The sequence below is a fragment of the Abrus precatorius genome, unplaced genomic scaffold (genome assembly GCF_003935025.1).
Source record: "Abrus precatorius isolate BTA unplaced genomic scaffold, Abrus_2018 Scaffold8, whole genome shotgun sequence".
NCBI lineage: Eukaryota > Viridiplantae > Streptophyta > Magnoliopsida > Fabales > Fabaceae > Abrus > Abrus precatorius.
Genome location: NW_020874428.1, coordinates 22,973,132 through 22,999,304, shown reverse-complemented (window position 1 = coordinate 22,999,304; position 26,173 = coordinate 22,973,132). Strand labels below are relative to the sequence as shown.

Below are 26,173 nucleotides of genomic sequence, written 5' to 3'. Positions count from 1 at the left end.
GTAGAGATAAATGTTTTTTTAATATAAAAATTATAACAACGTCCATTAATAATGTATATTTTTTAATAAAAAATTAAAATTTTAAAAATATATAAATACTATATATTGTATTCTGTACATATATCGAACTCTTTTACAATGACAGTTTAATTACCAAGGTAAAATATGCAAGAGAGACATTTCTGGGCAAGTTATGTATTGAAAAAGTTATTATCTTCAATATAATGCACTCAGTTTCTTTTTGCTTTCGGAGCATCCAAAAGCTCAGTGGGCTCTGGCTCTAGCTGCACCCAGTGGCTTGTAACTCTCATCCGAATACACAGTTTTAGCCTTGGAAAACCAGAACAAGAAACAGATCAGAAAAATTGATTCCCAGACACAGAAAATAAACTATGTTCCCCCAATTCGGAGCGACGGCGGAATCTCTGACCAAGGCCTCGACGGCGGTGTTCCGGATCGGCACTGATGCGCACCTCTACGACGACCCCGAAGACGTCAATATCGCGCCTCTCCTCGACAGCAAGTTCGATTCCGAGAAGTGCGAAGCTCTCAAGCGCTTGCTCGCTCTCATCGCTCAGGGCTTCGAAGTCTCCAACTTCTTCCCTCAGGTACCTTTTTTTCCATCTTTCCGATCTATGCCCCTCTTCGCATTGTCCACTAAACTGTTCCTCATTTTTTTCCCTTTAAATATAGTTAAATTCGATTTGGTTGACCTTGATCACTGATGAAAATTTTGTATCTAAATTGATTGAATTGTATAGTTTTTTTAGCAAACTAGTTCAATTGATTTTTATTCACTTGCGTGCTACTCGTGTTCTCTCTCTTGCTCTCTTTCTGATTTTGTTTCAAGTATGAACAAATATTACAGGTTGTTAAAAATGTTGCGTCTCAGTCATTGGAAGTGAAGAAGCTGGTCTACTTGTACCTCCTGCATTATGCTGAAAAGTATGTATAGTAAGCATGTAACTCTCTTTATCTGTGTATAACGACTTGAAAGTAAGCATTTCTAGTTGATTAAATGTTTTTTTTTACACATTGGGAACCAATTTATGTGTGGGTTTTTTGGACTTTAGTTTGGATATGTTCTAAAATTATGCCTTACTTTCCTGAACTAAAGATTTCTACAATCTTGAATTTTGCCAATGATGAGTTATTGTTGTCATTTTCTTAATGTTTCATTACTTTCTTTTGCTTAGGCGTCCAAATGAGGCATTGCTGTCAATTAATTGCTTCCAGAAGGACCTTGGGGACACTAATCCATTGGTGAGGGCATGGGCGCTCCGTGCCATGGCGGGAATCCGCCTTCATGTAATTGCACCACTTGTTCTTGTTGCTGTGCAAAAGTGTGCAAGAGATCCTTCTGTCTATGTTAGAAAATGTGCTGCTAATGCACTTCCTAAGCTTCATGATTTGCGGATGGAGGAACACACTTCAGCAATTGAAGAGGTCTGGTTAATTTGTGTGCTGTTTATCATAATTGTTGGGATTTGTCTTTAATTGAACCGAGATGACATAATAATAATGTAAAGAAAAATGTGATGTTTCCTTCAGGGTTTCCTTGAGTTACATTACATACTTTTGGACTAAAAGTTGTTAAAAATAGTTTTATGCCAGACATTTGGTTTCATCAATGTATAGTTGGAAGGACATACAGTTTCAGTACATAAATTTTGATCCTTCTTACGGTGCAGATTGTTGGACTACTTTTAAATGACCATTCCCCAGGAGTTGTTGGAGCTGCTGCATCTGCATTTACTTCAGTTTGCCCTAACAATTTTTCATTGATTGGAAGAAATTACAGACGGTTGTGTGAGATTCTTCCTGATGTGGAAGAGTGGGGACAAATAGTTCTAATCGGGATCCTTCTGCGGTATGTGATTGCAAGGCATGGGCTTGTCAAAGAATCCATTATGTTTTCTTTGTATAATAAAGACATGGACAATTTAGAGGAAGATGAATCATACATTACTTCAAAAGAAGATGCTGATTATGCCAGTGAGAAGACTGTATCCGAATTAGCAAATATGATATTTCAGTGTTACATTGAAGGGCCAGATGAGTACTTATCGCGATCAAGTTCTTCTAATGGGGTTGCCCCCAAATTAGATGTATCACAATATACATCTTGCAGTAATGATGTTGTCAGAATCCTGCTGCAGTGTACATCACCATTGTTATGGAGTAATAACAGTGCGGTTGTTCTTGCAGCTGCTGGTGTACACTGGATAATGGCTTCTAAGCAGCATTTGAAAAGAATTGTTAAACCACTCTTGTTTGTCCTGCGATCATCTTATGCCTCAAGATATGTGGTATGCAATATCATTTGTTAGTATTTTTATCATGTTTTACTTCTGTGTCTACATTCTCTATTACATTTGTTTGTTTGTTATTTGTACATTATGTATGGATTCTTCTTTCGAGAAGCTTGTGTAAATATGTACTATATCGTTATAGGTTGTGCTTTATTCTCATCTCTAATAAATTGTTACTACTCGTGAAATTGTTAGATCAGTTTTAGTGAGAAGAAGATAATCTTCCCTTCCTCAGAAAAAAATAAAATCTGTTTGTATGCTTGATATGATTTAAATTAGTTTTAGAAAAGGACAATTGCAAATTTTGGGTAGAGGGTCATTGAAGTGGTGTCATACCCATTGCAAGAAGAGAATTGTATGTTGTTTAGGTCTCCTGGAACACCTGTAGTAGTCTAGAGTCTAGACTTTGCAGTTACAATGAGCCTAAGATATAGAAGGATAAACTTTTTTTTTGCTGTCTATGACCTGCATATGTACCGAATGGAGACATCATCATTTCTGAATCAGTGAATGCTAGTGCGATGCATATTACAGACTATATAGTGTAGGGTCAGGGATACCTAAAACATCCCCTGGTACTTAATAATGATCTTATCCTTTGTTTGATGAGTTCAGGACACTTTCAGGAGTCACTTTACTATGATGATTTTCCCATTGTCCTCTAGCTAGGGCTAGGGTGACACCACAATAATTACATGGATGGTGTGGGTACAGTAAGAACTTTTCATGAACCTAGGAATTGTCAATTTAGAGGGCCATGACCTTTCCTTCGAATGCATGATCTTTTACCCACGTTTTAATACCTGAATGACATTGTTGACATGTTTTCAGAATTGATGGTTTCACTGTTACTTGAGGAAATTTAGTCTGTTGTAGTGACAGTTAACAGATTAAGCATTAAAAAACAAATTTTGCTCAGACGTCTTCTGAAAAAAGGACGTTCTGTTTCTGGAATGGTCATGATGATTAGTCGGTGATTCATCCATTTTGAAACTAGTATAGATGAAATTAGTGATTTCTTAATGCTATGAGGGATACTGGATAGCATTGTGTATCTGCAGGGTGTTAAAATTTTGCTAAGGTGATTTTTATGCTGAATCTTGAGAGGTAATGGTGTTTGATTATTCTTGGGAGATCTCTCACATGCTTTTAATTTGGACATGCATTGTCCAGTTAAAATATTGAAAATTGTCGTTCTTTGGTGGATAAAAAATATTTTTTTTGATATAAAAAATTTATTAGAAGGGGGGATGGGGTACATATACTCAGATAAGCCAAGAAAATGATGGATTCTTGTTAATCAACATATATTCTGGATTTCTTTGATTCTTGATTTCAATATTAATGATTTATCGCTGACTGATGCAGGTATTGTGTAATATCCAAGTGTTTGCTAAAGCTATGCCATCTCTTTTTGCTCCACACTATGAAGACTTTTTCATATGCTCTTCTGATTCCTATCAGATAAAGGCTTTGAAGCTGGATATACTTTCCTCTATTGCTTTAGAATCATCCATTTCATTCATTCTTAAAGAGTTTCAGGTATTTCACATCAAATATATTTCTTTCCCAGACAAGTTATGGTCTTAGGTGACTGTTTTCCTGAAAGTAGTATGCCTAGTTTTACTTAGTTTTGTTGTGCAAAATGGATAATGGGTATTTCAACTCTCTGCTCTAATCCATAATTTTCCTTTCATTCTGAACAGTTTCCTTGTTATATAATCAGTATTGCTTAGGGTGCGTTTAGGTGAGTAGATTAATTAAGTACTTTTTCAATAAGCTTTTATCACAAGAGCTTATGATATAAATTTGATAATGAAACTTATTGGAATAAGCGAAAAAAAATTTTCTGGTAGTAAGTCATAAGCTATTTCATAAGTTACTCAAACTCTTCCAAATGCTCCTTTAAAATATAAGAAACAGGATCATTCTGTTAAGAATACATAGACAGCAAAATGATGAACATAAGAGTAACAGAAAAAGAAAAGGAATGAAAATCGGTATTGGGAAAGAAAGAAAATGAGGTATATATTAATTACGGAAATAGTGACAAAAAACCAGAGAATTTGAGTAATTCCCTGTCTAGAGCTATGCTCCTCCCAGAACGTACGAATATCTCTGCCAACAAAACAAGATTCTTCTTCCCCTTTCTCTCTCCTCATCACTTCCTTTATAACAGAATTCTCCCTACACACCAACTCTATTGTGTCACCTGGCCACTATTAACCTCCCCTCTCCTTTTCTTTCTGTCGTATACTTTCCAAATTAGGGGCTTGGAGAAATTCTTGGACAAAAATGCATTTGGGCCTTCTTTATGAATTAAGGGCCTATCACATTCATTGTTTTGGACTCTGTTGGAATGAGTATATCTTGTCTCTGCCAACAATGTCTGAACTGTTTGCAGTTGTGCTGTTTGTTTAGCAATTCCTTTGTTTAATTGTACAAGAGATGGATTTGATATCTCTGCTAAAATTATTTGTGAATCAGTATCTTGCAATGTTTCTGTTAATGGTTGCCTCATTTTGGTGCTGTTTCAATCTTGTTTCTATGAGATTGTGATCTAATGTCAGAACATATTATCTGAAATGAGATTGCTCCTGTTTCTGCTTTCATGCTGATATTTTCTTGTTATCTGGCTTCATCTGGTAAGGTGTTCACTGTGCATTAAGTATTCGCCAGGGGTTTTCTCTCCATGAATGGGTTATACAATCTAGTGTATGTTTTTTGTCCCCACTTTTGTTGAGCCTCTGGCCCTCCCAATGTACCAGAAAAGACAATATGACCGTTCACAAGAGCTTAAGTTTTAATGCTTATCACATAACAAGTAGTAAGTAGAACTGTCCAAGCAACTTTAAGCTTATCACTTAATTTCAGATGATTAAGTTCTAGTTAGTAGTTACCTATGCCACTTAAGCAGTTAAGCCTTATATATCCTAGAACGCTTGTCTTGCTGATGTGGGACCAGGGGTATTAGTTTTCTTCTCACTTAAATGATTGATGTCCTTGTTAAGCCCCTTGGATCCCGTTACAATACCTTTAAGGACCAATAAGATGATGTCTTCATCCTCAAAATCACTAGCATCCTCTCAAAATTCTTGAACCAAGCAATGTGTCCCAACTATACCTGCATGTGCTCATATACCATTTATATTTTGTAAAGGACCTAATTGGCCATTATCTGAGAAACTTGGGAGGGATATGGCCCTAATATTCTGGTCTAAAAGCTTCTAATCCCAAGCAACTTGTACTTTTGTTCTTGTAGTATGCTATTCAAGCCTACCTCCTAATACCTCATCCCTTACTGATAATCTGATATGAGGTTTGTGATGTTATGATGGGGACTGATGTTATTTATGATCTTTTTTATTTTAAGAATAATTACTATTATTTGCTAGAAACAAGTTAAGCTGAGTGTTTAGCTTGATTTGACTCAATTAAAAATGATTCAATTTTAAACTCAAGTCAGTTAGACATGAACCAATTTTTAATGAATTGAATTCAACATGAACACTACTTGTCAACCATTCAGGTCAACTTGCCAGCCAGCTTAATTTATATGCACTAAATGAGTTGAAATGTTCCAAATATGAATCATATAATTTGAGCTGCTAGTGAACTTGGTTGATTAATTAAATTCATTCAACTTAATTCAACCTAAATATAAATAGTCAGTTGTATGTAAACTCTTTAAATGTTTTCTTTTAATTGGTAAATCATTCATGAATTATATTGTTTATAATTATTACTTTTGGATGTGACTAATTATGAAAACACCAACAAAAATGAGTGGAACACATCTGAATTCTCAACTCATTTAAAAATGAACCAACATTTTTAGCTTGATTCAACTCATTTGGTTCATGGAATAATTCTTAGGTAAGCACAAGCTACCCTAGGCATTCAAATCAATAGTTGGCATGTTTAGAACTCTTCTTAGAGATAGGTGCATTTCTGGCATGACCCGGGCCTATACTACCTTACACATATAAACTATTGGTTTGAATGCTTATGTAGAACTTGTCCACCCTATGCTATTTTCTGGTTCATGAACCTGATCTGTTGAGTTTCAAGTGCTGTGCAGCCAACTTCTTTCATTATCAACTTATTTATTGGTCGTACTTGCATTTATTTTTCCATTGATGTTTTGTTTACATGTGCTTTAAGTTCTTTCATTTGTAAAGTAACATAAACCCTTGTTTACGTAAGTATGATAGTAAAGGGACCTAATGTGTAGTAGTGTTGAATCCTTGTGGTTTGGGTGAACAAAGTCAGATATATTGTTTTCCTTGTATATTACATATGAATAGATAGAAGGATCTACTAGTGCAATTTGACTTCCATGCATATTTTAGATTTGTCAAGAAATTAGAGTTTTTCAGACACTGTGCCTCTGTGATAAAACATATTCTAGCCACAGGCTTGCAGCCTAGTGGCACCTCCTCTAGTCACCTAGGTTTGTTGTTGTCCATGTTGGAGGATTGATCCCTTCACAACCGAACATGGATCTCCTCTTACCTTACTGAGAGAAAATTCTAGGAACTAGATACGTTTATGCAGACATCCATTGTCACCTGCCCATAGGTTTCATCAATAATTATGGTTGTTCACATTTATCTCTTTGCTAAGACATTTAAATCATGGAATTTGGTGCATAAATTGACACTTTTCTTAGTGTTTTGCTAGGATTATATTAGAGATCCGGACAGGAGATTTGCTGCTGATACAGTTGCTGCCATTGGTCTATGTGCTCAGCGGCTTCCAAAAATGGCAAATACGTGCTTGGATGGATTATTGAATCTGACTAGACAAGGTGTTTGAGCTGCTTGTTAATTCTATTTATTGAAGAAATATATCATGTTTCTTGTTTAATATCCATATTTGCAGAATTTTTTTGTGGTGAAATTAGATCCTTGGATGGAGAAGAGGGCGTACTAATTCAGGCAATTATGTCCATCAAATCGATTATAAAATTAGAGCCACTCAGTTACGAGAAGGTATTCTGAAACCCCCTTCCCCCCCAACACATACTCACGCATTGGACAGCATACTAGTAGTATCTTGTGTGTAGTATTTCAATCCTTGAGTCGGTAGTGGCACTTGGACTCTTTTGGTACATCGCTTGTGCAGTTATGATTGACCTCTGGTCTTTTCAAATTTTAAAGGTTATAATTCAGTTGGTCCGTAGCTTGGATACAATCAAGGTGCCTGCTGCCCGTGCAATGATTATTTGGATGTTGGGGGAGTATTGCTCTTTGGGTGAGATAATTCCAAGGATGTTGAGTACCGTACTCACATATCTTGCATGGAGTTTTACTTCAGAAGCATCAGAAGCTAAGCTTCAGATTCTTAATACAACTGCAAAGGTATGTCTTTCAAGTTATTTTTATACTTAGTATGAAGAAAGATGAATTTTAAATATATTGTTTATTGATTGATTAATATGATAATTAGACAAATGTTTTCTACTACTAGTCTTCTCTTTCCTGCTGTTCAATTGAGCTTTCAAGACTTGATCCTTTTGGTGAATATCTGCATGTAGTCATTGTGGTGTCACTTGTTTGTTAAAAGACAATATAAAGAAAATATAGCTAACTACTGCATAAGAGAAACTCTTTTCCCCTTTTCCTCCTTATATAAATAAAAAGGAGCAAGAGTTCTACTGAAAGCAATGAGTTTGTGATATAATGGCTTTCGGTCACAGGTATTGCTGTGCATTAAGGGAGAAGATATTTTGATCTTGAGAAAAGTGTGGATTTATGTAATTGAACTGGCTGAGTGTGACGTGAACTATGATATTCGTGATCGTTCACGTTTCTTAAAAAAACTTCTCTCTAGCAATTTTGAGTCTCAGTGTGTGGATGGAGAAAATAGTGAATCACAAAAAAGAGTACTTGCAGAATGCATATTTGGTCAACAGACAAAAACTGTGACAGTTGCATCTGAACCCATCAATCACCGGTTTTATCTCCCGGGGTCTCTTTCACAGTTAGTATTCCATGCAGCTCCAGGCTATGATCCTCTCCCAAAACCTTGTAGCCTTCCTTACACTGATCTTGATCAATACGATGGAGCTACCAAGAGTGATTCGGATGAGGAGGATGATCCTGGCACATCTGGGTCTTTGGATGAGGAAAGTGCTTCAGATTATAGTTCTGAACAGTCTATTACTGGTTCAAGCGAAGTGAGTGGCAGTGATGAGTCTGTTTCTGGCACTGAAGGTGAAGTAAATGCTGATCCATTGATTCAGATATCAGACACTAGCAATGTCTGTGAAAACCAGAATGGTGGGGCTGAATCTGGCACTGCTGATTTTGGGGATTTGATCTCAACGAAGTCTCTTGAGTCTTGGTTGGATGAACCAACCAGGTCCTCTAAAGGAAGTGAAATAGAACAAAGCCGAATTCGTAGATCTTCAGCAAGAATAACCATTGGAAATATACAAAGCCGAGTTAAACCCAAATGCTACACTCTCTTAGATCCTGCAAATGGAAATGGGTTAAAGGTGAATTATTCATTTTCATCCAAGACTTCAAGCATATCCTCTCATCTTGTATGTTTAGAAGTATTATTTGAAAACAGTTCCCTGGAGCCCATGTTTGATATAGTCGTGATAGACGAGGAATCTTGCAAAAGCTCAGATTCTAGCGATCAAATATCACCAACTACTGAAAAGTAAGTTTAAATCTTTTCAAATTTTGTATTGTGGTTGTGTTCAGTATGTAAATTTTGGTTCATGTACTCACTAATTTACCTATTGCTATGTAAAATCTTTACATGCTAGCTTTATAAGTGCTTATGCATACCGCTTCTTTTGTCTTTGTTGCAGTACCTTGAAATTTCATATTGATAAACCAGCATTGGTTTCCATGGAGGAGATCCATTCTCTGGAGCCTGGTCAGACAGCAAACCGGAGTCTACTTGTTCGTTTCCATCACCATCTTTTGCCTTTGAAACTGTCTTTATTTTGCAATGACAAGAAATTCCCTGTCAAGTTAAGGCCTGACATTGGATACTTTGTAAAACCACTTCCCATCAGTATTGAAGATTTCAGAGAAAAGGAATCTCGTCTTCCAGGGATGTTTGAATATGTGAGGAGGTATGGCTGTCATTTGTTGTTTGTTAGATATACCACATCATGTGTCATTTGTAGGATGTATTTGATCACACATTAGCCCTCCATCTCCATACTTATAATTTTTTAAATAATGAATAATATTAATTATGTTGAAAACTTAAAATACTACAACGGATGATTAAGAATTGATCACATTCTTATCTGAAATGCCACGCATATGCAAGATGAGAGTGATTGTATCAGAAAAATGAAGGAGTCTTGAATTTAGAATTGGAATTTGAACTTCAATGAATAGGAAGTTTCTGATAGGTGTAAAGGTGGTAACTGAATGAATTTTAGTTTAAGTTACTATGGTCTTTTGACCATTTATTTAGTAAAATGTCTATTTTTTCATGTAAAAAATAAAGGAGGCTTACATCTTGAATGGTTTGGATATTACTTATTCACACTCTCTATTTTATTTCTTTATCCTTGAAGTTTGGATATACTTCAAAATGAAAGTTAACACACTAAGAATGTATCCTCCATGTCAATTTATTTTATTTATTGTGCTATGAATCTACAATATGGCCTGTTTGGTTAACGGCAATGTTTTCTGTTGTCATTAATAATTACAAAAATGCCATTTTTTTTTCAATATAAATATTTGAAAACCAGAAAAAAAAATGAAAATAAGGCAACATTATTTTCCATGAAAGCAGAAAACATTCCCATAAAACAAATAAACCCTTATAGTTTACCTATCTGGTTTTAGTTATGCAGATAGCTTAGCTTAATTTTTCCCACCTAGTTTTTGTCCATCTTTATTAGAAATGATGTTAGGATCTACACTTATAAAACAAAATGATCTTTGCATATCTTGATTTGAATAAAAGAAATAGCAAAGAGATGAGCATTGGAATTCCCATGTTCATTTAAAGGATGCAACAAAAGAAATATTTTGTGCATTAATCTGAAACTATTTATTTGTTTATTATGAACATACTTTTTATATTCCTTGCACCTTCCTCACCCTTCTCTCCCTTTTGTTTTTACCTGCTTAATCCTTGGAAATTCTAACTTTGATTTTCTTGCATAATTTGCATACAGTTGCACCTTTACCGATCACATTCTAGAGCTGAACAAGGGAAGCAACTCTTTGACAGAGGACAAATTCCTTGTAATCTGCGAGACCTTATCACTAAAAATGCTGAGCAACGCAAATCTTTCTCTTGTATCTGTGGATATGCCGGTTGCTGCCAACCTTGATGATGCGTCTGGTTTGTGCTTGCGTTTCAGTGGTGAGATCTTGAGCAATTCTATGCCATGCTTAATTACAGTTACTGTTGAGGGTAAATGCTCAGACCCATTAGTTGTTTCTGTAAAAGTCAACTGTGAAGAGACCGTATTTGGCTTAAATTTCTTAAATAGGGTTGTCAATTTCTTAGTTGAGCCATCTGTTACCCACTCATAAGATTTGATATTGGATAGAAATTTCACAAATATTGATTGAGTTGTGGGAAAGTATATTGAAAAACTTTCTTGCTTTTAGTGAGTTATTGGAATTCTAGTTTTTCCTTTTTCGTATTGTTGGGAAGGAAGAAAAAATGGGTCGGGTGTTGGGGTGGCGGCGAGTCGATGACTGTAATTTCTGTTTTGGTTAATCTCTAATTTTCCATTTACTTTCGTGTCTTCTTCTCATTCTCATTATGTGTCGATACTCTTTCATCCACCTTTTGAATACACTCAATTATTGAATGAATCATTTGCATGAATTCAATTCATCCTATAGTTTGTGTGGATAGCATTTCTCATGCAACTCATTTTGTGTCGATACTCTTTCATCCACTTTCCGCTGTGGTTCGCTGCGGTTAAAATCGATTTAACTGGAGTTTATGTGCCTGATTGATTACTGGTTCAGAGGCTCCTGTTAGGATGTATCCACATCTTGTGGTCTTTCACCCTCCCGATTCCGATTAGAAAGAAAAAGAAGATACTTAAAGCATGGCAACTTAACTGCTGTGATGTTATCTTACCTTAATTTTTTATTTTTCTTATGTGTGCTTAAGGACCATGATAAGAAATCAACAAAGAATACATTTTTTTTGAAAAGTTATAGTAGTTAATTTTTTTAATCCACCTAGTTCAATAATAACATGTTTTTAAAAGAAATTTACTATTTATAAGTTCTTGACTTCTTGTGTGTCTAAGGATGCACATTAAAAAAACTGCTTTTTAATTAAGAAATAATAATAATGTGCTACTTGATATTCTTTTCCAACGTTTGTTTAACTTATAGGATGAGCTTTTATGTGAGATCCAGTCATAAACAGTAAATTTATGGGAGAATTATGATGGGTTTATTTTCAGTTCGTTAAATTTCATCCCAAAACTCCTGTGCTGAATAGCAATATTCATTGGCTTAATTGCACTTAGTCTCCGCACTTTGCACTTTAAATCTCTCCCATTCTAAAATTCCGTTCAATTTTTAGAAATATAACGAAAATGAGACATGCCATTAATTTATACAGACTTGTAAAGAAAAATATATATAATAATTAAATAAAATACTTTTTTATTATATTTATACATTTTATTTATTATTTTTATTTAAATATTTATAATTTTTTCAATAATTTATACAAATTAATAATATGTCATACTTCAATTATATTTTTGCTAAATATTGGATAAAATTTTATGTGAGAGTCTTAATTTGAATTGTTGAAAAATAAAATAATTAATATGAGCAATTAAAACTAAAAAATTAAAATTACATAGAACTTAAAAAATATAATTAACCTAATAATTGAAAAAGAAACAAAAAAACAAAAAAAGCGTTCCATGTTTTAAATTATTTATACAGGAAGGAGGTACCGGAATTCAGATTCATATGGTTGGATTTCCACCATTTTAGACATGGGATATTTTGTTTCTCTTATGAGGCACTCCATCGTTGCTCTTTTCAATGATCCTGAGCGTGGCAATTGACTATAAATCCATTCTAGCAGTGATTCCATCTCATCTGCAAAATCATGCATATGCCACTGCAATAGCTTTGGCACAATTATCTTTCTCTTGTTTGTGACACCCACTGAAGCTTCCAAGTACTCCACTTTGGCCCTCCCCAATTGGTTCACAACTTCGTCAGAGGTGTACACCCTTAACTGCATATATATTTTTTCACCAAATACATTTCTTCATCAATTAGTTTTTTTGGTCCAACATCAATTTGTTTCAGTTAAATTAATTTACTAAGCAATACACTTACAGCTGGGGAGGACCAAGTGCCTCGACAAAGAGCAAAGGTGACATTGGGTTCTGGATACCCCAGACCATAAGCATGCCGTAGTAGCACTTCCTTCTCATCCACAGGACCCTAATAACGTTTTGTGAACTATATAGTTAGTTGGCTATTAAATAACATCAACGCATGACACGCAAAGAAGGAAAAGTAAGCACTAGACAATCTAAACTTACATAGAAGAATAATTTTAATTAGACCCTTTTACATTTGATATTTATAAATCTTTTTAATTATTAAACTATAACTATATTAAATATTTTGCATCACTTTAAAATAATAAGTATATGCATATTTATTTAATATTTATTTTGTAAAGTAATAAAAAAACTTATTTTATAATAACAGTAATAAGATTATTAAAAGAATATGCAGGAGGATATACTAAATGTTTATGAACAAGAATGATTCTCAGATTTATGTCAATTGAAAAAGATAAAAAAAACTCAAAATTTACCATTTCAAGTTTGCTTGTGTTGTCTTAGTTGAGAGTTTTCAGTTTTTTTTTATTAATTTAAAATTCATTGCATGTTATGAATTTTTTTTGGACTGGTGCGAAAGTGCTATTTAAAAGGTTAATCTCATTTCAAAAAGAGGAGTGTTAAAAGCACACTCTAAAAAAGTGTCCTTTACAACTTATTTTTTAATCTATTTCATATGAATAATGTACCACGATTGTTGGAAACATTTTTGAAACTTTGATAAAACAACTTTCTCCTTTAAAAGTAAAATTAAAAGGAAGACAGGCAGTTGAGAAATTTATGTCTCATACATGTTTTGATTCACATGGGTGCCGAAGAATAAAGTGTTCAATAGCCAGAGCATTCAGTACTATCCCGCCTACATTCATTGCAGCCTGTGTCAATACATAGCAACATAATTAATTAATGTTAGTGCAATCACTAAGAAATAGTACAGTTCATGTTTTACAACTTCCAAAAATTCTTGCTAGTTACCAGAGTTTTTCACTGGCATACCTTATTCATAAGAGACAACAGTTTGTCCTGTGTAGAAGGAAGGCCATGATCTAAAAATGCCTGCAGTTAAATCAAAACAAAAAGTTTTCTAAGATTAACCATGCAGATATGTTAGGTAAGTTTATGTTAATGAAGGTTTGAAATGCCTTACAGTACATTCATTATGCAGGCATTGTAGATATTAATCCAGAATGCCAACTTTTGCTTGTAGGTCAAGAAACTCAAATCTACATCACATAGCTTATGCATCAAGACCCTAAAAAGAAGGGATTGATGATTAGAAAAAATGAGCCAAACAAAAAATGTTGGTATTTAAATAGTTATTGGTTAGCTAAGGATTTATTGGACTATAAAACTCATTTTTTTGTACAAATAATTGCAAAACTGTTGTCTTATTTTTATTTTATTTCTTGTTTTTAAAGATTTGAAAAGAAAATAAAATAAAGTATCATTTTTTTATTATCTGTGAAAATAGAAAAATAAAAATCATTTTCTCAAATTAAAGAGATCCTAATAACGCTCAGAATCAACCTTAATTTTCTGAATGCTGGCAAGCACTGTGAAAAACGGTCTATGTCTAATGAGGTCCTAGTGATTTGAATGAAGTCCTTATACGGTCCAACATCTCTAGCTGTGCAATCTAAATCAGATGATATGCCATAAGGGTCAAGAAAGGAGGCATTTCCATTTGAAGGTGTCTTGTTGTTGAATGAGGTCTTTGTCATGAAGCCAGTGGACTTCATGCATGAAAGAGTAAGTTTAGGGACAGTTTCTGATTCTTCACTGTCCAACGATGCCCTGTTCAATTCGAGAAAAATGGCTATCAGACATCTAAGCAGTTCCTCTGATAATTCATTCGGTTTCTCAATGGCATTTTCCATATACACAGGGTATTGTCTTGCTATCTTTCCAGTGTTCCTTCTTGTTACTTCATATTCTGTTCAGCACAAATGCAAACCACATTGTGAGAAAATTGACAGAATAAGGGTATTATAAAAAGAATCTTACTAGCTAGTGCCTTAAGGGTATTATTAGTTAAGGAATTAATTATTTTTTTGGTTAACAATTATGCTTAAATGTATTGAAATATATGATGAGTGTACATGAATAATATTTTTTTTTAATAAAAACCATTTTTTAATCATGGTTTGCAAGTCTTACAAAATCACCAAATGTGTTTTGGTTTGTTTACAATGACCTCTAAAAAAAACAACGAAAACAATATTTTTCTTGTTTCTTATACAAACATCAACATGCATTTTTGTAATTTCTTGTGTAAACAAAAGGTAAAGATAGAAAAATGTTTTACAAAACCAAATATGCCATATCAAGTGAGATGTATTTACCGTTTGACCTTCTTGGCATGGACAATAGGCTATGGAAATCCAATGACGAACTTAGAGAGGCCCTTCTGTGGCTTGTCATTCTTCCTTTACTAAGAAGTACTTCATAATTGTGTGAACTGGACCTTTGCTCAGTAATCATTGATTCATATCTTGATGATCCTCGAAACTGGTTATATAGTTTAGGTTGTCTCCTATGGTGTATTTGCCAATCTGTGTTCTGGTCTCTCTCCTGGTACAATCTAAGTTTTAGTTCCTTAACTTCTCTTTCAAGCATGATGATCTCTTCCTCAACCATTGCCAATTCTTTAAGAAGCCCATAAACCTGCAATTTCTTATGTCAAAATATTATATCACTTCAAAAAGAAAATCATATATTTACACTATTTGTATTTGTCTATGTCGTGATTTGCTTATACAATACCTGGGATGGAAACAGTGAGGGAATGAGAGGAAGAGAGAACACAGGCCCATGAAGTGCACAATGTAAGATTCTATTGAGTGCCTCTTCACACTTCAACTGTGCTTTTAATTTGACAACCTACGAGCATATATGAAATAAAGAAAAGAAATATTAACTCATTAATTAGAAAAAAGAGTTCAAACAACCAAAGCTATTTACTAATCTTTTTATAACTTTTGGCTTTTTATGAGTGGCAAATAAAGTGCAATATCAATGGATTTTGGAGAATCAATGATCCAAATGAGGGATGCTATTGAAGAACTAGCTCACCTCCTTCTCGAGGTCTTGTCTTTTCTGAGGCTCTTGGCTTTTCTCCATGAGATAGTCTTCAAATTTCATTGTTTATGTGAAATAAAAACAAAGCCCTTTGACCTTTAGGTAGGTAATGTGAATATGTTTTGGTGTAGGGAAGTTGGTCACAATCAAGGAAGAAAAAAAAAGTCAAGAGGTTCATATATAAAAGGGAAGGTATGTAATAACATATAACTAGTAGTTAGTGGGTGACATTAAAGTATATATAGTTAGGTGCAAAATTAGAGGGGATGAACGTGCTTCGAAGAAGACCCTTTAATAGAGGAAAGAAAATGAAGAGTTGAAATGGCAGGGGTGAATTTATAATGAGAATGTGCGGTGGACTGTGACGGTGGATGATATTTGTTTTGGGTTTGAGTTGCATGGCCATCTCATGAACACTTTTTTCCCTTTGGTAGAATGTTCATTTAAGATGATTTCGGTGGTGACGTGAAGCCCATAAATAAAATGATTATGACGTGAAGCCCATAAATAAAATGATTATGACGTGAAGCCCGTGAATGAGTTGCCAGGCTTTACAAAACAATTCAACAAAAATTGAACTTTGACCAAAACACAAAAAAAAAAAAGTTGAACTTGAACTTGGCAAAAATGTAAAAGGAATTAAATGAACGCCGTCTGTGGGGATCGAACCCACGACCACGTGGTTAAAAGCCACGCGCTCTACCTCTGAGCTAAGACGGCGTTGTTGTTCAGAATGGATTTTTATATATAAAACAACTAACCGATTGTCTTTGGTTTTTAAAATATATACACTTAACTGTTGTAATCATATCGTTTCATAAATATATTAAGTATTGGACGTAACATAATTTGGATCGTTACGTGCTCTAGGATTTGAATTTAAAAATAGTGAACGCAAAAGTCAAAATATTGTTTATATTCATATTAAATTTTATTCATGACGATGCATATAATTAAAACATTCTTTAAAAAACAAGTTTTAGATATATCTTTTAATTCTCCCCTTAATTTTTAGTTACTTAAACAATAAACTGCTTATTAAATTCACAATACATATATTTTGATAGCCCCAGTTTGTTAACTGCTGCTTGCTCGAACTTGTTTACAAAAAATTGCAACTAAAACTGATGATTTTGTTACATAATGGAAATCCCGAAACCTGTACGCCTAATTTACCCTGATTTTCATCTCTCTCTCTCTCTCTCTCTCTCTATATATATATATATATATATATATATATATATATATATATATAAACTGCTATGAGAGAGGAGAGATATATAGTTGATACTGTCCTTCCATTCTTTCATCTCTTTCTCCAACCCTACCAATACATGAACTCTAACAAAGGCATCAACCAAACAGTAAACACAAATTTCTTTATTATATATGTTTTGGTGCATTACCATCATTGATTAACTAGCACATGTAGTTGAATTTAACTTTCTTTACCATTGTTTGCATATTGGGAACTTACGATTATGTTAGATTCTCAGCCAATTTCACTTGATCACATTTTTGGAATATTTCTTTGCAAGCTTTTGAAAGATAATTTAACATTTTCCGGTACAATATTTATTTGTTTCTCATTCTCTTTTTCCTTGAATCTTTGTTGATAAAGTGTTTTTTTTTCTTCAAAATTTGGCCAATAAGTACATTGTCAAGTGCGTCAAAGGTTGAATAATTGAGAATTGGGATGATGAGAATAATCTCATAAGTACAAATTAGAGGAATAATACAAATTAAATTGATAGTACAACAGTTTAATAAATTTATCTTGCTCCTGCTAGTTAAAAAGAATTAAAGAATGAAATAATATGAAATTGAAACTGATCATGCTAATCTATGACAGATAGTAATCACTTTCTTTCCATCCTCCCATGTCTTCTTTAATAAATTCGTCTTCTACCTGCATGAATTTCCAACAAAAACCAAGATCAACCAAACATATATAATATAGATGTACGTATAGCTTTCTTTAAAATTGTTTGAATAAAAAAAAATGTTACATTGGTAACATTTAAGTACATTTTACGAAGTGATTAAACGTGAAGATTACCTTTCGGGTGAAAGTGATACCAACATCAATTTCGCCACAATAAGACTGGTTTGCACGAACCACTCTATACTTAAGAGTTTGTAGCTTAGCTCCTCCATTCTCTACCCCTTGGGCTAATAAATCCCCTACATAGATTCTGCATACAGAAGAAACCAATTTCTATTTTAAATCATTAACAAGTTAACTATTTATTAAATGATTATTGCTAGCATGCTACTTGCCTTCGGGGTTAAGAATTTTCCCACGATTACACAAATAATAATTTTTAAATTAATTGTATGTTGCTTGTTTGCATGTTTTGTTGCATGGGTGTGAAATAAGCACGTTGCTTAATCAAAACAAAGTAATTATACCAAAATCGTTTATACTAGAACAACTGATTATGACATTACATTAAGTTAATTAACTATAATGAAGCCTTTAAATTTGAAGTCTTACGTGGCTTGTCCAACAAAATCATCTGCAGAAAAACTGTCTTTGTCCATAATTTTAAGGATAAGCTTGTTTCGATCTCCTGATCCAGGATATTCTACTCTGAAGATAAATTTCTCATTCCATACTGGATTTTTGCCTTGGCCTGCACGAGAAGACACCACATTAGAGAGTTTTTCAATTATATTTTAAAACCATTAGCATTACAAATGTCCTCAGAGTGAGTGACATAATTTTATGTATCTACCAATCTTTATTTTTTAATTCATTTGATTGCATATAAGATAATGCATGTGTATAAGCAATCATTAGCACTACTAATATTCATGCACATTGTTAAAATGTCTTTGGATTTCTATATAGCTAGGTTTCTTTTCTTGTAAATAAAAGGAAAAGGAAAGAGGTAACTTGTTACCATTAGCGACACTACTCTTTCGCTCTTGGCCTTTGTATTGTATGAGAACGTAGGGGTCCATTTTACCTATTAACAAAGTAAGAAGATAGATGACACCATACCTTGTTAGAAGAGTTGGCAAGGAGTTTAAGAACATACTGTTAACAACTTATTATATAAAAATGTAATAAATATTTTTTTAATAAAATTTTATCACTTTAAATCCAACTTTAAGAGTTGAAGTTAAAAAAAAATGGTGTTTTTGAAACAATATAAGTCAAAGACACTTGTTATATACCAAAGATGTCAGTGTTGCGCAGGCCTTTTGCTTTCACAAGCTGCACCTCCATGAACCCAATTGCCATTTCTGTGTCTTTGTCTCTGAAAACTGAAGAATCTAACTAATTTGGCAAGTTTTTATGACGTGTAGAAGAAGTATCTGGTTTTAGGCTTGGGACCGTTAAAGTTGGAAGGAGTGTTACCTTGTTCTTGGTTTATATAGTGTCCTCAGCATTGACCAAGACTTTGCCATTATACAGAATCAAAGAATTGAATAGTACCACACGCGGTGTTAGTCTTCCCATTTCCAAAACCAAGATAAATAATTGCCAATTGGGATTAGTAAATGATTAAAGGACAATTAAGTGCTCTTTTGTCTTTATAATAAAAATTATACCCAAATCTATAAAATTAAATAATTTTGTGAATACATAATTCATCTCAGTCACATCGTGTGATAACTATTTGCTTGCGTGAAAATTATTAATTATTAGTCGTTTTCTTGGGAGACTTATTATTATTGAAGAGTCAAATTTGCAATTCATTCAAAAAAACTCACTTCTGGAGTTTGATTCTGACCCAGTCTGATCGAATTGTCATCAAATCAAAGAAGCTTGTATTAAGATTAAAATTAGTATATTGCAATTGGGAATATTATGAAGTTACCATCTAATTTCCTTCAAAGCACGCGTTGGCTGTTGGTAGACTAAGATGTGAAATTATAGAGTTAATTCTTCAATTATATGTTACACTATATTTTCAAAAATTATTTTTATTTAAAAAACTTGAGTTTTCGTGAACATTTTGATAATGATGGTTTTGAATATTTTTTTTTATAAAAAATTGAAGGTGTGAAAAAGGAGTGGTATGAAAAGAAGTCAATACCTTACTAAAAATATTAAACTATATCAGAAAGATTAAATTTTTTGCTTAGTACACAGTACTTGTAACTGTTTTCATTATTGAAAGAAATTTCTAAAGTGAAATATTAAAATGATTTGATTATATCATTTTAATAAATATTTTTAATAGCCTTTCATTATTTTCTGGAGGGAATTGATGACAAGTCAAACGTATTCTTAATTATTGTCATGCAGCCATCATCAGATCTTAATTTATGATGGATGAGTGGATGACCACTTCAAACTCTCTTATGACTTTTCAGTATATACTCTGAAAGATCTACTAAGTCTATATTGGAATGCATCGAACTTTTTTTTTCTCTCTCTATGATTAGTTTAGTTATTTTTCTAGAATGCTGTAATTCTAAAGTATATTTATCTATTTATTTATTTCATTTAGAAGATATTATATTTTTCAGTAATTCAAATTAAAACATATACATTTTAATTTTTATATTTTAATGATAGTTTTTTTTTTAAAATTTAATTTTTCTTTATAACGTGTTAAGGTAACATTCTAGTCAAAGTTAAAATAAATAAGGTGATAATTTCAGTACTTTTAAAGTTTAAGAGGTCCCGATATCCTTTTTATTTAAACCTAAAAAAATTAGTTATATATTGCATATTAAAAAGTATAACAAGGTGAGTTAACATTATTTTTAAATTATAAAAGGATTTTATGAGGTTTATTTTAAATATTTTTTAAAATTCAATATTAAATCAGATTTATTGTGTGGCATGGTAAATTAAATTTAAAATAATTAAAGTATGATAAATTATATTTTTAAATTTTCCAAAGATTAATAAAATATAAAATAAATATATTTATGATAAAAAATTCTATATTATATATATTATAAATATAAAGTGCATGAATATTAATAATTATAATATAATTATTATATTTTAATTTAACAAAAATTATCTCATGATATTTATATCATATAAGATTTCTATTCAACATACATCTTGTATATAAAAAAAAATTGACATAAAATTAAAATATATTATTAATTAGACATTCAAAAATTAAGTTAAATAAATACTATTAAAATAATTTTATTAAAAATTGTAAAAATGAAATTAAAGATAATTTTTTTAAATATCATATTACAATAAAAAAGATATTAATTTGTCAATAAATTTATTATGTTTTCATTTTATTTTTAATAATTTATCATAAGTAAATATATTTATATTTATTTTATTATATAATTTATAATTTTTTCAATAATTATATTGATAAAAATATTTAAAGAAACCTAATATATCTTATTTATGTATTTAATGAAAATTAAAAAAAATACTTTTTACTGATCTAATTATTATTTTAATGTAAAAGGAATTAGCCTCTATTATAAATAATAGTATTATATGAGAAGTAAAACTTTTAGTAAAGTTAATTTCTTTCACGGTTTATCATGTGTACTTTAAGAATAAAATTCTAAAAATGATGTATGAATTGTACTATTTCTTGGTACACTAATTTTATTTTTTATTAATTTTATTTTAAATTTTGGAAATAAAAATTATTGCTTAACTTTTTCTTTTTTATCTTATATAAACTTTCAAATTCTTCATGAATATGAATCTCAATTTACATTCACTCCTGTGATTACAAATTGAACGATGAAACTCATTAACAACTACTTGGCAAGTGTTTTTACATCACATCACAAACGCTAGAGGGGATTTCAAGTTCTATGCATATTCAAAGATATACAGAAAGACATTCCAAAATCCATATCTGAAGCACACTGAACTAATAGCTACTTTCCTTCCATCCTCCAATCTCATCGTCAGTATATTCTTCTTCCTGTGAATTCCAAGAACAACATCAAAGAAACTCCTAATATGGTATCATATACAAGAAATGAACTAGCTTCATTTCAAATTTATCATGGTGCATCATAGTTGGCATGATTTTCATATGAACTCAAACTTATATTCCTTGCAATCATTTGCATAACAAGAAATATGAGCACTTTCAAGCTATTAACTATAAAAAAGTTACCTTTCGTGTGACATTTAAACCAACTTCAATTTCGCCACAATAAGATTGGTCAGCTTTAACCACACTATACTTGCGAGGACGGAGCTCAGCTGATCCATTCTCTGCTCCTTCTGCCAATAAATCCTTTACATATATTCTGCATACAGAAAGTTGTCCTTTATTATGAACAAGAAATAAACGGTAAGAACATGCTTTATGATGTTTTCTCATGATCCTAGCATAAGTAGGGTGTCCTCATTTTGTAATTTTTGCCACCCTTCTTCATGTCTCATTTACTTTATTTAAGAAGCCATTAAGTCTTACGTAGCCTGGCCAACAAAGTCATCTGCAGAAAATACGTCCTTGTCCATGATTCTAAGGTGGAGCTTATAATGGTCACCTGATCCAGGGTATTCCACTCTGAATACAAATTTCTCATTCCACACAGGGTTGCTGCCTCCCTCTGCATCATTCAATGATGTTAAGTAACCAAAAACCTTATTAATGGCAAAGGAACGGAAAATTCATCTCAGCTTTTATTAGCATTTATATTACTTGAAGGCTAGTAATATGCACTACAGTGTCTAAGATACTAGGATTGAAATTATGTACGATGTTTGAAATTGCAAACATTTTTAAGCATTTGAAAAATGAAGAAAGCAAACTTATGCTATGTTTGGAACCACATTGCATATACAGAGAACACGTGTTTGGTTGAACGCTACAAGATGTAGTGTTATGTGTCAACACAAAATTTGAATATGGATTCAAGCACACATTTATTCAGATTTGCTTACCCGTTTCCTTTAACAAAGGAAATACAAACAAAAGGGTTGAGAAGGGGAGGGAGATTAAGGAAAGAAAACCAAGTGTTATAGTCCTTAATTCTTATTCCCTCCCTCGTCCCCCTCCCAGGGTGCCCTTTTAGCATGACATTCTTAAACTCGTCTAATTAAAAAGTACTTAATTCCATAAAAAAAAGAGAGATATATTCAATTTTCCTTATCATCCACCTTCCCCAAAATATAAAAGAGAAAGGAAGAAACAACATATTGTATCAGTATACCACCTACAGACGAAATGCATGCCTACTAGATTTAGTCTAAGAAATTCCTTGGTTAATATTTTCTTTTTCATTTTTCTTCTCTTGCAATCTCACAATTAAATGATTCAGTACTTTTACACAACACTAAATTTTAGAAAAGCTGGTCTCAAGTTTTGAGGTCGTTTATATGAATCTGCTGTTTAGGTAAGCGGATGCAATATCTTGTCTGAACTACCCAAGGTTTGGATAAGAATTTTAATCAGGGTTATACCACTCTTCAAATTGATCCCGGTACTCTTTGGGGGTAATGAACTACAATCTTTAAGTCATTCATCTTCTGGTTTGGTGAAGGTTACCTCATAAGTTCAGTTAATCATGAACTACACTAAATAATAAAACTACTTCAAAAAACTTAGTTTAAGAAATCATTTCCATCAATGGCAAGTGAAAAGTGAAAGCAACATTCAGTTGTCCTCTACAGCCATAACAGAAGGCAATCATGATAATTGGTGAAAACTGAAAGATTTACTTCTCCCTATATCTCCATGCAAAGCTCTACGATTTAGCACACTCCACACAAAAATCATGAAATACACATTTTTCAGTCATGATTGTTAATGCTATACAATTTCTATGAAAATGAGCAATAGAACTAACCATGAATTACACTGCTTTTGTGCTCTTGCCCTTTGTATTGTAACACAACATACGGATCCATATGAGCTATCAACAAAGAATTCAGATTAAAAAATTGTTAGAATCAGAGCATAGCAGGATTTTAAAACTTCCATATATTTTGAGCAATTTATAACATTGTTTTGAAAGAAGAAGAAAAACAACTAATCATGAAGAAAATCATCATGGTAATGCCTTGGGTTCATCAAAGCTAAACTGGACTCGAGGAATTGAGATGTCAGATCAGAAGTTTAACAAGGAGTTGAATATAATCGATGCATAAATGCTTAGAAAAAACCCTTTTTTAGAATAAGAAAAAGTTTAAAATTTGAGCAAAAGAGCATTGTGTGAAAACATAAATTGGAAAAGAAAATGATGTAACAATGAAATCTGAGCAAAAGATGTAATGTACCAAAGATATCAGTTTCTTGAAGACCCTTTGCTTTCACCAGCAGCACCTCCATGAACCCAATTGCCATCTCTCTCTCTCTCTCTCTCTCTCTCTCTCTCTCTCTCTAAGTTGACAAGGAGATGAAATAGAACCTTCCCTGGTTTGTATCGAAGAAGAAACCTTAATAGTCAATACAAAATGTTTTAACAACTTCTGGCGTAATTTTTTAAATATAAAATAAAAAGTGAAATAAAAAATAATTATATTCATTATGGAAATACAGAACAAATAGTCAATATTGAGCAGACCATGATACAAAGGAGGACGAACAAGTAATAAACATCACTGAATAGATTCCCTCACGCAAAAAAATTGTGTGATTAAGTTGGTGCGATCTTATTAGAATTTATTAGAAGTAGATAAATACACAAAATCTTTTTATTACTATTTATCTTTATGATATCAAATTTTGTTATTAAAAGCGTCATAAATCTTTTGAAAATATATACATGTTACTATTTAGTTTAAGAATTTGATAACAAAAGTACAAACTTACTTCATCTAAGTTTTTTCCGTTTCAATAAAACTTCCTTTGATTTCAGAGTCGTAAAGTAACAATGGAAACGAGTGAAAATGTTGTAACACAAATGAAAATGGAAGGAAACTGTTGAGTATCATACGTTATTCCCCGTCTTTCTACTTTTCCATTGGCTTAAGAGGATGACTTGTTGAATAAGCACACGGCATGCTATATTTGATCAAGTCCAAGATAACGCGCAAACGTTAGGCCTATGTATAAAATTTTTTAATTATCTTTTGTATTATAAAATAAGAATTGCTAAGTAGTGTGTCAGGGACTTAACACTCGATAATAAAATTTTTAATGGGCAATGTTCTAGTTTTTCATTTTAGTATCAATTTTATCAGAGGCTTTTTATTTAGTTTGATGGTATTTTTAATAAAATTTTAAATTTTGACAATTGGCATATTAAATACATTTTATTAAATTATCATATATACCTAGAAATATTAAATATAGTTTTCCTTTACTTTTTATTTTGAATTTTTATTAATTTTATATATAGCCCACTTTTATTCGTTGAAAAAAAATTTAAAGAAAGCGCAATAAGTTACTAAGCAGAAGGTTTTTTTAGAACTTTATTTATGATATAGCAATTAAGAATCGAGGTTAGTTTTGCTTGTCAAAATAAGCTTTAATTGATAGGTGGGCCGATTGAAACAATTTCCTTATATGGTCACGTTCAGTATTTCGACCTCAATTCTGACCTTTTTATCAATGGCTGTTGTATATCAGAAGTCTCTATATCAATTGGACATTAAAAAATGTCTTTCATCGTGGTAATTTTGAAGTAAAAAGATTATATGGAGCAAATACTTGCTCTAAATTCGGAAGATATTGTATATTAGAGGGCAAGATGTTCCATCTCACCATGGCTTGAGTCAATTAACTATGCAGGAAACGGATCGGTTTATGAGAACACAGGAATGTAAACGATTTTTGTTATGCGAGTAGAGATTGGTGGTTTCCCTTTACAAAATAAACTTTTGGAAAACTACTTGTTAGGAGTAATATCAGCTTACAGAAAAACATGAATGAAAAATAGTTAGGTGCAGACGAGTATCAAGTTGCCACTCCTGCAACTTACATTTATAAAACAATTACTTCACGAGTTAATATTTTACAAGTCATATAAACTTATGTGCTATATAGTAAATTGCATTGCACATTGCTTTTAATCTAATCTTTCACGGCCAAAAGATGCACCAATTTGACTGTCACTTTATATGGGAAAAATGCCTTTACGAGATATCATTATTTTATTCGTGAACTCCATCTAACGTGTACCATTCCATCAAATCTTTACAAACTTGAAAAATTATTAGTATTTACAGTAGACATGATCGTGAAAGACAAACTGTGAAGCAGAAGTATCAATCTCCGAGCCACAATAAACATGTATACACAGTAATTCAATATTAGTAGTTATATAAAAACATCCTTGTCCCATATAACCACACTTCTCAGGAATTCTTTTTAAAGTATTGAATTATAATAGATTGAAATGTAAACTTTCTTGGACTCACAAAATTATTTAAGGAAACTCCCAACTATTAAAAAGAATAAAGTCTTTTCAGTAATCCAACAAGCACTTTTTGATTTCTCCATCCAAATGCTAGTCACTGTTTTTCAAACCATTCTTATTTGCGACAACCCCCATCCCGACCCAAAAAAAAAAGTTATTACCAGTAGAA

At 32.3% G+C, this 26,173-nt stretch overlaps 4 protein-coding genes and 1 non-coding gene across 5 annotated transcripts; 1 reads left to right on the top strand and 4 right to left on the bottom strand.

The window, feature by feature from the left end:
- The first annotated feature begins 223 nt into the window (after positions 1-223).
- On the top strand, positions 224-11,163 carry LOC113845868 (AP3-complex subunit beta-A). The gene is made up of 11 exons (XM_027473528.1): positions 224-608; positions 869-945; positions 1,197-1,446; positions 1,692-2,309; positions 3,681-3,854; positions 6,996-7,122; positions 7,197-7,306; positions 7,475-7,675; positions 8,014-8,984; positions 9,139-9,408; positions 10,477-11,163. The coding sequence occupies exons 1-11, from the start codon at positions 393-395 to the stop codon at positions 10,838-10,840; spliced, it is 3,378 nt and encodes a 1,125-aa protein (XP_027329329.1). The 5' UTR covers positions 224-392; the 3' UTR covers positions 10,841-11,163.
- Positions 11,164-12,224: 1,061 nt separating this feature from the next.
- LOC113874469 lies at positions 12,225-15,792 on the bottom strand. The gene is made up of 9 exons (XM_027512693.1): positions 15,724-15,792; positions 15,415-15,531; positions 14,994-15,315; positions 14,179-14,584; positions 13,804-13,903; positions 13,648-13,707; positions 13,443-13,526; positions 12,638-12,745; positions 12,225-12,533 (listed from the first exon to the last, which is right to left on the bottom strand). The coding sequence occupies exons 1-9, from the start codon at positions 15,790-15,792 to the stop codon at positions 12,225-12,227; spliced, it is 1,575 nt and encodes a 524-aa protein (XP_027368494.1).
- Positions 15,793-16,377: 585 nt separating this feature from the next.
- On the bottom strand, positions 16,378-16,449 carry TRNAK-UUU. Its single transcript has one exon. It is a non-coding gene; the product is annotated as a tRNA-Lys (tRNA).
- Positions 16,450-17,572: 1,123 nt separating this feature from the next.
- Positions 17,573-18,979, bottom strand: LOC113874468 (elicitor-responsive protein 1-like). The gene is made up of 5 exons (XM_027512692.1): positions 18,913-18,979; positions 18,636-18,701; positions 18,227-18,365; positions 17,789-17,924; positions 17,573-17,638 (listed from the first exon to the last, which is right to left on the bottom strand). The coding sequence occupies exons 1-5, from the start codon at positions 18,977-18,979 to the stop codon at positions 17,573-17,575; spliced, it is 474 nt and encodes a 157-aa protein (XP_027368493.1).
- Positions 18,980-21,333: 2,354 nt separating this feature from the next.
- LOC113848119 (16 kDa phloem protein 2) lies at positions 21,334-24,259 on the bottom strand. Its single transcript, XM_027477508.1, has 6 exons — positions 24,208-24,259; positions 23,921-24,056; positions 23,491-23,556; positions 22,113-22,251; positions 21,810-21,945; positions 21,334-21,611 (listed from the first exon to the last, which is right to left on the bottom strand). Exons 2-6 carry the CDS (start codon positions 23,985-23,987, stop codon positions 21,558-21,560), a joined length of 462 nt encoding a protein of 153 aa, XP_027333309.1. The 5' UTR covers positions 23,988-24,056; positions 24,208-24,259; the 3' UTR covers positions 21,334-21,557.
- Between the last annotated feature and the right edge of the window lie 1,914 nt (positions 24,260-26,173).

Coding starts and splice junctions, on each gene's coding strand:
- LOC113848119 (XM_027477508.1), bottom strand. CDS start 23,987: ATGGCAATTGGGTTCATGGAGGTGCTGCTGGTGAAAGCAAAGGGTCTT. Junction 21,946..22,112: donor GACTTTGTTGGCCAGGCTAC/GTAAGACTTAAT, acceptor TTCTGTATGCAG/AATATATGTAAAGGATTTAT. Junction 21,612..21,809: donor GTTTAAATGTCACACGAAAG/GTAACTTTTTTA, acceptor TGGAATTCACAG/GAAGAAGAATATACTGACGA.
- LOC113874469 (XM_027512693.1), bottom strand. CDS start 15,792: ATGAAATTTGAAGACTATCTCATGGAGAAAAGCCAAGAGCCTCAGAAA. Junction 15,316..15,414: donor CCTCACTGTTTCCATCCCAG/GTATTGTATAAG, acceptor AAGAAATTGCAG/GTTTATGGGCTTCTTAAAGA. Junction 13,527..13,647: donor TGTTGTCTCTTATGAATAAG/GTATGCCAGTGA, acceptor GTATTGACACAG/GCTGCAATGAATGTAGGCGG.
- LOC113874468 (XM_027512692.1), bottom strand. CDS start 18,979: ATGGCAATTGGGTTCATGGAGGTGCAGCTTGTGAAAGCAAAAGGCCTG. Junction 18,702..18,912: donor GCGCAACACTGACATCTTTG/GTATATAACAAG, acceptor CTTTGTTAATAG/GTAAAATGGACCCCTACGTT. Junction 17,925..18,226: donor GATTTTGTTGGACAAGCCAC/GTAAGACTTCAA, acceptor TTCTGTATGCAG/AATCTATGTAGGGGATTTAT.
- LOC113845868 (XM_027473528.1), top strand. CDS start 393: ATGTTCCCCCAATTCGGAGCGACGGCGGAATCTCTGACCAAGGCCTCG. Junction 609..868: donor TCTCCAACTTCTTCCCTCAG/GTACCTTTTTTT, acceptor CAAATATTACAG/GTTGTTAAAAATGTTGCGTC. Junction 7,123..7,196: donor ATTGAATCTGACTAGACAAG/GTGTTTGAGCTG, acceptor CCATATTTGCAG/AATTTTTTTGTGGTGAAATT.